General features: G+C 41.3%; 1 protein-coding gene across 9 annotated transcripts in view; it reads right to left on the bottom strand.

Annotated features, from left to right (window-relative positions):
* LIMCH1 (LIM and calponin homology domains 1) overlaps positions 1-13,126 on the bottom strand; it is a 169,522-nt gene that overhangs the window by 55,528 nt on the left and 100,868 nt on the right. For 8 of the 9 annotated variants that reach the window (XM_082759894.1, XM_082759888.1, XM_082759893.1 and 5 more), the window contains exons 5-7: positions 11,074-11,104; positions 8,080-8,190; positions 3,398-3,593 (exon numbers count right to left, since the gene is read on the bottom strand). In XM_082759894.1, the coding sequence (XP_082616020.1) occupies positions 3,398-3,593; positions 8,080-8,190; positions 11,074-11,104 (338 nt within the window). Of the gene's footprint in view, positions 1-3,397; positions 3,594-3,882; positions 4,032-8,079; positions 8,191-11,073; positions 11,105-13,126 lie in introns of those variants that run through there. The other variant, XM_082759890.1, reaches the window with a different exon arrangement.

The following is a 13,126-nucleotide window of genomic DNA, read 5'->3' on the forward strand; positions in this document are numbered from 1 at the left end:
CTGCCCTCACAGCCATTTGGGAATACACTTCACAGACATTCACTGGATTCCCTGCACCATCATGAGCCTTTTTAAGTAATTCACAAAGAAGCCATATAAATAGTTCTCTCTCATCATCACAGGCCCTGGTTTGATGAGTGCAATACTCAACCAATTCTTCGATCAGCATTCAAAACTTCTCCCAGCTTTGGAGTGTTGTCTCTCCAGCAGTTGGCCTCTTTGCAACACTTGCATATGCAATAGTTGTTCTCCCTCCCTGGGGTGAGGGGGAAGCCACCCAGGTTGTGTCCTCTTGCTAATTCACTCTGCTAATAAATTACTAGCTAATTCGCTGAGCTACCTCATGAAAAACTGAAAACAATGAAGTCATAAAAAATCACAAGTAGCTTTGTATAATTCAAAGTAGGGGGGAGGAAAAGAGGTCCAAATATGTTAGGAATGTTTTTTTGCAAAGAGCTTTTGAAGCAGATTGCATGATTCAATGTTTGCACGGAGAGAGATGAAGAGGGAAAGGGAACAGTAAGACAAGACAAGACATAATGGAAATGAGTGAGACAAAATTCACAATGTACTTTTTGCCAGTAATGTTTAGCTTGGACAATTTTGGTAAAGACCATATGAAAACTAACAATGTGATTGGTAACCTCAGTCTGTAGCTCAACAGAAAGTGAAGATACAACCAAAAAATCAAGTGTCTGAGGACAGCAGAGGTTTGAAGAGCTGTAACACCATTAAACTAAGCAGGGCCAGCTTAAAAGAAAGTGAAAAGATCCCTTCATGTTATTTGCTATCCTATTTGCTCTTGACTTTGTTCTGGTGTTTATTTTTGTACTGCATGAAAACTAGTCTTGAACAAGCAGACAGAAATGCTGGAGCAGATAACCACAGCGGCAGCAGAACTGTAACAGATTCCTCTCCCTCATTACTTATGTGCCTACAAGTACATCCAAGCTGAGTACTTCAAAGAAAAACAGCTTATTTAATTATTCATATTTTACTCATAAAATTATTTTCAGCTCAAATTTGAAAAAAAAAAAATCACTTGAATCACTTGAGGCCAGAGCACTGAATGGAAGATGCAGCTGTGTTCTACATTTATAATATTAATTTTGTTCTTCTGCATTTCCAAGTAGAAGAAGAAACAGCCAGTTTCCACAACCCCTAACAAGCAGTTATATACTACAGACTTGTACACAACAGAGTGTCAAGGGGCCTACACGAGTTCATAAAAGGCACCACACACAACTGCCAGCCAAGCAGAGGATTTATGCATTCCCAAATACGTTCATTTGTGGCTCTATGCAGGTCAGACTGTAGTTCTACTGCTTTAAATGAACTGTTCTGCTCCATCACTGCTTTTGTTTGCTTTGTGCCAAGTGACAGGGCCCAGGTAGGACACCAGAGCAGTCCCTGAACAGAGATAGGGACTGCAGGTGGCTTAGTGAAGCTCATATCACTTAATGCTTCTAACTAAACTTGTCATCACTTTACGATCACTTACATGACCTCCATCCATTATTTTTTTTTCTAGGAGTACAAGGAATCATAATTTTATTCCGTATCACATTCTTGGGTTTTTAAAGATGCTATCTGAGCTGAGAGAGAAGCAAAGCAAGCAAAACCTTTTCCTCCATCCAGCTTTGCATAGATAGTATTTCTATCAACAAGTACATGCAGCTGAGTGAAACACCAGCCTCTTGGGGCCACAGAAATAGGTCAGGCAGGGAAGAGGTGAGCCAAGCTACACCTCAGCTGCAACTCTTGGAGGAGTCAGCTGTGAAGTTAAGGCAGCAGCAAGCAGGGAAAATGGGACATATTAGAAAGGATTTGCAAGACAAGTCATACATATGCAAACTACATCTGCGTGCACCCCCAGTCTGGATACGGTTAAAAATCAATTTTTAAGAACAAGCTCTCCATGCTTGCATCTTATTTTGTGCTTGTCGTGGACTCAAGAATGTGACAAGATAGTATGTCTTAGCTGTGGCAAACAAGCAACCACAAAACCTTACTAAAATCTGCTAATGCAGCAGAAGCTGATGGGAAGCAGCTACAGACTGGTGTAAGTGACTGCCCAGCAAACAGGCAGGGACCTCGGACACTTCTTCAAGCAGCCAGGACAGGGCAACACATCTCAATTAGGCCACGTGAGATACGCGTATTTGCCTTTTGTGTCATTGTAAAAGGCAGAAAAATGCTTTGTAACATGGAGACTATCTTCAGTTCAGTGTCTTAGGGGGCATAAGGCTGTTCCAAGGAATCAGCCCCAGCACATGGTTCTGGATGGTTGACCAGAATCAGTCCCAGTAAGACATGCCACTCTAAACAGCCAGGCAGCAGCACAGCAGAGGTTAACTCTACTCTACCCTCAGCTCCTTTACAATTCATCTGTGATACCAGCTCTCCCTGCCAGCTTTCCAGTTTTAAGGAGTTCCCCATCACCTCAGGAAATCTCTCAGGCGTCCGGTTATGATTAGCACCAGTTTCCTTCGCACTGCCAAAAGCAGTACGAACATCTGGTTCCTACCAAAAAGTCTTTCTGCCCTTCCTTTTTTATTAAATAAATAACATTACTAAGGAGAAGTGATTCATGTGTGGAATATAACTTCATGATGAAGTTCAACTGACTCATTCGTGTATCGTGAATGTAACCAAGCGGACGGAGCCTGAATCAAGTGTCCTTTTGTTCTGACCTGGAATCCTGCTCAAGACAGGTAACCTAAATGCGTGCTCTACACCTGCCCCTTGGCAAATCCTTCCTCATGCAGCATGCTGTGTTTACAAGCCTCAGAAAGCCTCTGAAAGAAAGACAAGGAAGGCAGAAAAGCAGATCCCCTTCTGTAAGCCAAGAACTGCGTGTCCTGACTCAAAGGTGTACAAAGATAGACATGGCTCTGAATGTGGGAGCTAGTCTGTTGCCCAATTTCCTAAATACCACAAAAACAAACATGGTACTTGGTGACATGTTTTATATCAGACCTGAAAATTCTGACAAGTATCAGATATTTCCATGTCATTTATCTGGCTAGGGTTTATCTAGGCAGCATTCTGTTCACTTCAATATTTCCCCTGTTCCTACGCTTTTATTTCTTGCTCCAGCCTAGTTCAAAAGTTAAAATGAGTCTGCACAACATCCTCTTACACCGTAACCCAGAAAAGCACTATCCCAATAATAAAATTACACTGCAATGATGTAACTCATTTTCCAATGCTACGCTAGCCTAACTGAGACAGACTTCAAGTAAGCTGTTGGCAAAGTCATCTAAACCTCAGGGAGCACAAATCAGCATTCACAGAGCAGCTATCCCGCTGGATTAGTGATTCAGAGGCTGCGTCCAGCTTCTGAATGGCACATTTGCTCCAGCAACACGTATGCCTCCCTGCGACCAGCACTTACCATCACTGCTTCCTCTGAGCACTACATCTGGAGACGGTGTCTGCTGCGAGCGGGAGCCAAAGGAGTCCAGGCTGTCGAAGGAATCATCTCTGCCGTGGCGCGGTGGGGAGAGGGAATCGCTGCGCTCGGAGTCCCAGCAGTCTATATAACCGCTGTCACGAATGCTGCGCTTTGGACTCTCAATATCCTCTGTTTCCTACATGGGAGTACAGCAGGTAGCTCTTCATAAAGAAGCCACTGACATACCAATGAGATTCATTACACATCAGGTAACAAAGCATCTTGCAGAGTGCTAAAAATCTCTTTCCCCCAAAAAAGGATTTCCTTGCTTTCTGCCCCTTCTCCCCTTCAAAATGAAAGTGCGAGCTTGCAATAAAACCCCATTTTATGCTGACCAAGAGCGAGGCATGTTATTAGATTAGCACGATGAACTGAGAAAAAGTTGCAACAACCGAGTTAATAAAGTGATCAAAACCGAGAGAAACCTGAAACTTGACTTGTCGTCCACAGTCCATAGCACCGACAAAAGCACTAGCATTTTAACATCATGCCTGCATCAGGTTTAAGTCTGCTGCCTTCCAAAGGATTCCCCCCGCCCCTTGCCTATCTATTGTATCTGGCTGGGACACCAGCAGACAGCATTTGTTGTTGCTGCTTCAGCTCGGCAAAATAATGAAGCAGTGTGCCCCAGCCTCCCTCTACCTTGAAGAGAAATTCCTGTTATGAAAGAGGGATGTCTTTCTGAAGCAATCAGCAATGAAAAATATGCAAAACGCTTTTCCTGATGCCTCAGAAGAATTCAGTTGTGCTCTTTACTCTTTGCCAGCTCCTGGCTCTGGGGGATATGAAAGCACTTGTAGCTGACCCACATGTTCAGAGCAGGGAGAACAATGGTTGTCTTTGACAGCCCTGTGATTATAAATTCTTTCCAGTGCAAGCAGCACATACTAAAACACTGAAACTCCAGCAGAGGAAAAGGTCAATAGAAGCCATCCTCACCCTTGCATTATAATAAATCCCTTGTTTTAGAGAGTGTCTTAACATTAATTACAATAGCACAGGCGGAGAAAAACAAAAATAACTACTTTCATTCAAAGATAAACCTGTTTTTTTTCTCCCCCGACAGTAAGTAAAGTCAGAAGTGTGGGTGCCATTATCAGACTGACATTTTGCTACCCGAAGAGACTGGAATGTGTTTTTTTCCCCTCTCCTTCCAGCAGCACTTGAATATTAATTCCTAATTAAGAAGCACCCCCTGGTTACCGCTAGCCGGAGCACAATGGCTACGTTCAGCTCGGCTCCCTCTGTCCCTGATGGCTGAGGTTTTACCCGTGACCGTGCTGCCAATGACGAGGTCCGTCCCCAACATCCCCGTGTGCCCTGGCAGGCCACCTCCGCAACAAAGCACGTTTGCTGGAGAAGCGACTGCGGGAGGAGAGCACTGCAACAAAAGCCTTCACGGAGGAAGGCAGGGAGGCTCGAAGCGAGACGGAGACGTCAGACCCAACGTCCTGCAAACTTCTCAGGGAGAAGGCTTAATTAGTGCCACGCACTGCTATGCTGCCAAAACACCACGCTAAGGACAGCAGGAAAGGTTCCCTAAGGCCAAGCTGAACTGTGGTAATGTCGGTGAGCAGGCTCCCTGCAAACTGAAGTGTTTCTAAAAACAAAATGTATCTATCAAAGTAGTAATCGAATCCTACACCATTTCCCTCCCCATCCTGCTTAGTGCATGAGCTACAATACTGACAGAAATGCCAGGGAACAAAGCTCTGTCTCCTTGCAATCTGCATGAGTTACACAGATCCAAGAACAAAAATAAAATCCTATCAAAGCCCTGTTTGTGGCACGATCCAAAATCCTTTTAAAATCCAAATTCCCTAAATCCCCTCATCTCTTCACACCAACCAGCTATTCCCGATCCTCAGGCACACTTCCATTTTCCTAAATTACCATTATGTGAGTGACACAGAAATGCTCAGCGGCTACAGGACTTAAAACTCAGGCAAGAAAAAGCCCCATCCTGTGTTTGCTATCTTCCAGAGTTTGAAAACAGTCCAATTGTGAACTAATGAGTTCTGCAGACCCTCCTTTCAAAGGCCTGTTTATGCTAATTCTGTGTGCGGCTCACCAGGAATTAGGAGGCAGGCACCAGGATGGTGGCCGAGACTTCTGCAAACATGCTCTTTACGGCCTTCCCCTTGGCAAACCACCCTCCCCACCAAACACCGCCTGCCAGATGGGTACTTGTCCTGCTCTGCACAAACGCCATCTCCCAAATGTTATCAGTGGGAAAAAAGAAGGTGGTTATCTGCAGGCCCGACAGCGCACAACCAGCCTTTCACATTAGCTAATTCAAAACATGGCACGTCGCTGTGTGGTAGCAAAAGCAGGACTGCCAAATGTCAGATGCGTTTCTGCAGGAACTTCCCCCCGTTAAATATAATCAAAAGCCATGGATGTTTTGTCATTGGGAACTTCCAGTTGGAAAGCAAAGAGGAACGTGTATCCAAATGGTTAATAAAATTAAAAACAGAGTAGCAGGAATAAAATTAGAAATGAATAGCCCTTTCAGTATGAGAAGTAGAAAAAGATGAAGCCAAGACAACTTACATCTGAGCTCTTTTGATTTGCTTATTAAAAAAGAAGGGCAGGGAGGATTTATAGCAGAAGAACTAAAACAGGCTGAATTTATGGTAGATTTAATTATTAAATTCTGTGGAAAAAAACGCCAGTAGAGAATGTGATAAAGTGTCTTTTCATCACTCAAGCTCAGCTATAAAGAACATCAGAGCGTTACACAGCATGATTAACATGTTCTATTTTACGACCAAATCCTCTTCAAATTCAGTAACAGAGAAGGCCACAAGAGCCAAAGTGGAATACCACAGGGGCACAGAGTAGAGAGGTGAGCTTGAAATGAGTCGCCAGTGGCCCTCGTATCAGCACCACCTGAGCAGACTTTTCAGGACTTCGAAGAGCTCTGTTTTTACATTAAAGGAGTATGTAGCTTCCAGCTTTTATGGGATCTCTGCTCCGCTCCCCGTTCCAACATCTGCAACAAATCAAGCCCCAGACTCTTCCTTTTGTCTTCAACCTGCAGCACTCAGCTCTGCCGGCCAGGCGCTCCGCTGTCAGCTCTGCGGAGAACCCTGCCTTGTGGGGCCAGCCTTCTTCATCCCACAAAAGGGCTCAAGGAGACCTCCAAAAGTGTCTAATGGATAATTAGGTGCATAGATATGACCTGAAGAAAAAGGAGCCTGATGCTGTGAGATAAAAAATTAAAAAAGAAACTATGATGCCATAGCACTAACATTATAAAAACTTGCACTTCTGCCGTAGCTCCACTGCCCACCTTTGTTTCACCTTTCAGGTTTCAGACTTTGGAGGGGCAACTGCTCCTTCTTGCACCTTCTATTTGGAAACAACTCAAGTATAAACTTAATTTCTTTATTGCTTAGTCTCAGCGATATCACTCACATGGCAAAGTCCCGAGTGATCAGTGCAGGCCTTGTCAAATGAAGAACAAAATAAATCTCTACAGAGAAGCAGGAAGTTCCCTTCTCTCCCTATTTCCTTTTTTTTTTTTTTTTTTTTTCCCCCCACAGAAACTGGGCTCACAAACAGTGATTTTATCAGTCTAATTAGGGTTCTCTTGTCACACTAGGATGTAGAAACTGCTATCAGTCAGCCAAATATTTCTTCCTGTCTAGTGGCAGCTCATTGCTGGCCCTCTGAGACCCCTGAGTGAAGAGCTGCAGCTGGTGCAGATAGATGTAGGAGCACACAGCTTGTGGACAGTAATGAGCGAAGAGGTTTTGTCCCCGGACCTACTGCCCATGGTGATTCAGCAGGTACATGAGATGGGGAAGGAGTGGCAGGCATGAAGCGGTTTGGGAGCTGCAGAACGTATCTCACATCATTTCACAAGCTGTTTGTCCAAGACACACAATACTGGGTGCTTCCATCTTCTTACGTGCCCACTCCTTGCTGCTGTCACCCCCAGTAAATGAATGCTTAGATACCAACGCTAACCACTACTGAGGTTAAGAGTCCCAGGTTGCAACCATGCTCCACCACTCAACCACAAATCCCCAGACCACTCTACAGCAATGACAACTTTTCCTTTCCAACAGAGTTCAGCTTGTCAGAAACCACTATGCCCTTTGTAAAACATCATCTCTTCCTTCTATCCGTCAGCTTTATTTAGATATTTCGGTTTCATGCTTTATGTTGCAACTCAAAAAAAAAAAAAAAAAAAAAAAGCTACCCATGAGAACATGAGAATGAATGTTTTAAAGAAAAGAAATCTGCTCCTATAAGTCCTGCCAGCTTACTTTTGAGTCTTAACTCCTCTAGCTTGAAACTCTGTGTCATAAATTCATAAATGAAAATAATTCAAACCAAAAACTAAGGAAATGAAGACAACAGAGACACATGACAATTCTAAAGCCCTGTTTCACATCAAGTGCTGCATCATTAATATCACCACCAAGCTGGCTGCCAAAGAAAGTCATGTTTATGGCGTGGAAGAGTCAGACACATTTTCAAAGGAGGCAGGGGTTTGCTAAGTAATTTGTACTCCAGCCCAACATCTCTCTTATACTTAGTACGGAACAGGTTATTCACGGGAATAACAATTTCAACTAAATCCCCATTCCCAAAATGTAACAAAACAATACCTTTCTCATTTGTGCCAGCAAACCTTCAAACTCCTTCAGGTTCAGGGTTGATCCACTATATGACGTGCAGCTGTTTGCCGCTTTCCCTAGCCAATAAATGGTGACTAATACCTGCAGAAGTTAATAGGAATTAATTGAAGCCATCCTCACAGTTACTTAGCTTAATTTACTTCCCTTAAGCATTTCTCATTTATTCTAAACCACACAGTAGTACAAGACTTTGTTATAAACCTCCATTGAAAGGGAAGTGTCTGTCAATGGCTAAGCATAAATACATCAGGCAACTATGAAAATTTAATCATGTAACTTAACACGTTATATTCCTGGTATTGTTTTTATAAAAAATGGAACTGTCATGTCTGCCTGGAAAGCAAACACCAGAAATAGAATATGTTTGCCTCTATTTCAAGTAAAGAAAAGGTAATTCCATTTTTAATCATCTTAACATAGTTTATCAATTGATACAGGAACATTTATTCCCAGCGATCTGTTAGCTTAAAAAAATGCTCAGCCCAAGATTAATCAAAAACCACGAGCATCTGATTGTTTCCATTACACTAAACTGGAAAGAGTTAGTGGTTGCATTCAAGTTCTGACGATGTCTATCCGTAATTCCAAAGTCAATTCAAAACTAGCACAGAAGACAAGCCAAGAATTGCACTTGCAAATGTTTATATACCCTCTCACTCCTTTAGGTAGCAAAGAAATCTGATCTGACATGGCTGGGTCTGCAGTTGTTTTAGGGAAGGAGAAATTAAGAGGCTCAGGATGGTCACATCCAACACCTCCAAAAGCACCAATATTGAGGTCACGCAAGGAAAGCAAACAGTCCTCTAGACCCACATGTGTCTCCACTTATCTAGCTGCAATATCTTTAAAGGTACCTGTGCAGTAGCAACTTGGATTGGAAACTGTTCATCTAAGGAAATTCATGTCTGTGTTTTGCACTGGTTAAAAATATCAAAGCACCACCTCAGAACTTATGGCATTTTCTCATGTAGTGCTCGTTACTTCTGGCTATTCCATGACATAGCAAAGTATTTAACTGCAGAACAATCAGGAAATAGTTTGATGTGGAAAAGATGTGCAAACAATAATAAATGATAATTGCCTTTAATAGCTGCCATTAATCATCTTATAAAGTGAAATAAATGGAAGTACATTACTTTATGTACTGATGGGACAAGCCCATATAGTTTATACTATAAAGCGAATTAAAGAAATAGGGCTACAAGAAAACCTTTGGGGGTGGTGAGGACAGGCATCTCTGCCAGACCTTTCCCTAAAACATGCACTCAATTCCTTCAGTACTCCCTCCTCAGTCACATATACTAGGCTCCTGATTATCCTTTTTCAACCAACTTTCTCTACCATCTCTGTCCTTCCTACAAGTGTGATATCCAAAGTCACACACAGCACTTCAGCTGAGGCCCTGCCAGAAAATACTGCATGTGGCATGCAGATTGTTTAAAAACACAACCGTGGTGCATAATATAAATAATATATATGCCATTAAATTAATTGCATAGAGTTTTTTATACAGTTCAAATTTTTTTTCCTCATTTTTAAGATTATATCCAAATTGATACTACTGTGCTGAGGAAAACAAGGTGGTTTTGTCAATATTCATTTTTTTGTCTTGAAAAAAATAAGTATCTGAACAATTTTCCTTCAACCATCACTACTCAACACAGAACATCAAATTTATGTAAAGATCCCTTACTGTACATGTTCTCAAGTTAAGTGGAAACACTTGCCAATCTAGCACTCCTAGCAACGAGGAAGCTGGCCAATTCATTCAGCCATTCCGTTCTCTGATGAAGGTTGTGGGATTTTTATTTACTTCTGCTAGCATTTGGTCACCTTCTATCTTCTGCCTTTCTTTATCCATGCTTTTTGTTGTTTTTTTTTCCCCCAAAATAATGACACATTTGCAAGCAATTCCAATTGGCTGCAAGCCGAGATTGCAGTACTGTGCACCTGGAAAGTACACATTGCCCGCAAACACACTGTGGAGAACACTTTTGAAACCTTACCTTTGCAATGACACATCTATACAAATACACATAGCCAGCACCCAGAAGTGTGCTAAAATGCTGAAAGCTGAACTCTTCCCCTACAACTTTGCATGTCAGATGCAGAAGATATTACTTTAATGATGGTGGGAAAGACAGAACAAAATAGTTTTTCTTTTCTTTTCTTTTCTTTTCTTTTCTTTTCTTTTCTTTTCTTTTCTTTTCTTTTCTTTTCTTTTCTTTTCTTTTCTTTTCTTTTCTTTTCTTTTCAACCTGCAGTCATGATTACTGGCTTGCGAAGTTATTAGGAAAAGGTCTTGGAATTTCCTAGCAGTTTATAGGGATGTAAGCCAAATATAAAATTGAATTTATAGCAGTTTACAGCTGACTAAGGAGCTAGTGCTTGCTAGGCTTTAGAAGAATACCTAACTCTGAGTCCAGCAAAGTTTAGCCATTTTATTTTCCACTTAACAATTACAGAATCCATTACCATTGCCATTAGTTCAAATCAGCAAGAAATTAAAGTTAAATGGAATTAGCCTTTCAGGGAAAACATTTATTTGGAAGAAAAACAAGAAAGCTAGCAAATCTCATAGAAAATTTGTATGCAGATGGAAAGGTAATTTGCTTCATTTTAAATCCTTTGTGCAAATTCACTTTATGTCTATATAGCCATGAAAGGTTTCAAAGCAGTAGCTTCATGGGCGAGTCAGGCCATTCCCACTGAAAGTTGTCCCACAGTAGACAGCACAGAGATAAGTTTGCTTATTTCTTTATCTAAGCAGACATTCTCTGTTTTATTTCTCCTGTAAGGCTGCTTTGCCATAGCCGCTCTACCTATGTTTCCAGAACAACCCAGTTAGATTTGTATTCAGGACCTCTCAGCGATACTCAGCTATACAGGGTTTTTGCTGTTCTAGCTCAGGACAAATACAAGGTAAACCAGACCAAAAAAAAATACTCCAGGTCATGTACTTACATTTTTCAGCTTCCTACTATAGTCAATGTTCCTGGTTGCACACACACACACACACAAAAAAGAAAGAGGAAAAAAAAAATCAGAAAACAGACACACTTTTCAAGAGCATGTACGCAGCAGATCATGTTTTCCCTAACAAAAGTCTGCAGAATGCTTCTGCTGGCTGGAAACACAGGAAAGCTAAGAAGATGTAGTTCACACATTCATTTATTCATAACGTGGGAGTATTTTGTCACCATTACTTCAATCATTAAATTATAATTCTGGAAGTACAAAAGAAAATGAGTTTGTAATGGTCCCACAGTAAAGTAGGACAGAGCCAAGAATATTTCCTTTAAACAGAGGTGCTGATTTGTTCAAAAAAGAAGACCAAAGACCTCACTGCTAAAATCCACTCTGCAGTAATCCAATAGTCAGGTTCTGCTCCGTGGTAAATCATGCAACCCATACAGATTCTGAAAGCAACTGAACATGCATATGACTCCAAGGAAATCAACACCAAGCATTAATGAAATATAGCAGGTGTTTCTGTAGAAACAAGCACCACAAAGAACAAAGCAGATACGCGAAGCAATAAAGATCCTGCCACTTACAACAGAGCCTGCTGAGGAAAGCATATTCTACTGTCTGACTGTATACTCGAGCACTCAGACTCAACATGGGCATCCTTCTCAATTTATTTTTTACTAACATTTATCAAAAAGGGAGTAAGTTTGTTAGAAACAACACAGCAGAATGTTTGCACAAACATAAACAACGTTTCAAAATTCAGCAGAGAAACCGTTAAAAAAAAAGAATGAAGGAAATGTGTATCACATTTAGATGCTAAAAAATAAATGAGTATTTCAGATTTAGTACAGATTGTCTCCTGATTATTGTATAACGGAATTGCTGTCTACTATAACATTACGTCAATATTAAAGGTTAGCTGACAAAAACAAAAATAAATGTACTTAAATCTGTGAGAATAACAAAAACTTAAATACAGGCCAACACATAAATGAAGAACTTTTGATATCTTTTTCAAGCCAAAATTTTATCCATCAATACCTACATGCTAAAAAAAAAAAGTACTATTTTTTCTTAATAAAATAGCAGTGGAAAAAGGTCTTGTTTAACAAGTCAAGAAGAAATTCCTTACAGCATTAGCTCATAACCTTTATAAGCTGAATGATCCAAAGAAAATAGATCTAATACCTACTTCAATTAGCACCTATATGAAAAAAGGTTAAGAACTGTCATTACATTAATCATGTGCAATAATGTCATATTTGTCCTTTACCACTGGACAAATACCTTTTTTACTGTGTTAAAAAAAAAAAAAGTCTTTGAAGAGGGAAAAATCACCTTCATACTTGAGATCTAGCTAGCAGAAGACAGTCTTGAACATATTTCTCTACAAAAGTCATGGACTTGGCTTGTACACCTCTCTCGGTTACTCAGCATGAACTTGGACAGTACTAGAAAAACATTTGGCTCATTTCCACAGCTGCTTTCTCTGAAGAGCTGATGGGAGAAAAAAATCCATGCCAGTGAGACACTTCACATCTATCGAGCATCGTACACAGCTGAGGGCCAAGGTAGCTCTGCAGTTTATTACTCCTGGTGGAAGTTGCTTACATGCTGGACAGCTCTCCTTGGAGCTGCATGCGAGCCCCAGCCTCCAACCTGCTTCCTCCGAGCTGCTCTGCTCTCCTCACCTCCAAAAGATCCAGCTTCTTATAACAACCATTTATCTCTGGTTTTGTATGGAGATTAGGGGTTGTTTTGCAGCTCTCTCCAGCCACTCGCCATGATTTTACAGGACGTGACGAGGAACCTCCTTCATGGCAGGATTACCAGATTTAGAACTAGGCTGGGAAAATCTCGTTGCAGGCTCATTACACGGTCCCCTCTGGTGCTGTGTACTCTACTGGTATGTACATGCAAGAAGTGCCTCAGACTTGGAGCCAGAAACTTGGAAAGGAGCAAAAAACGGGAGACTATTCCTCAAAGCAAGGAAAGTGGCCAGTTTGATTTTTCAGAACCTTTGAATTTTCCCAGACAGTGCTGA

The sequence above is a fragment of the Aythya marila genome (genome assembly GCF_965140915.1).
Source record: "Aythya marila genome assembly, chromosome: 4".
NCBI classification, from domain to species: domain Eukaryota; kingdom Metazoa; phylum Chordata; class Aves; order Anseriformes; family Anatidae; genus Aythya; species Aythya marila.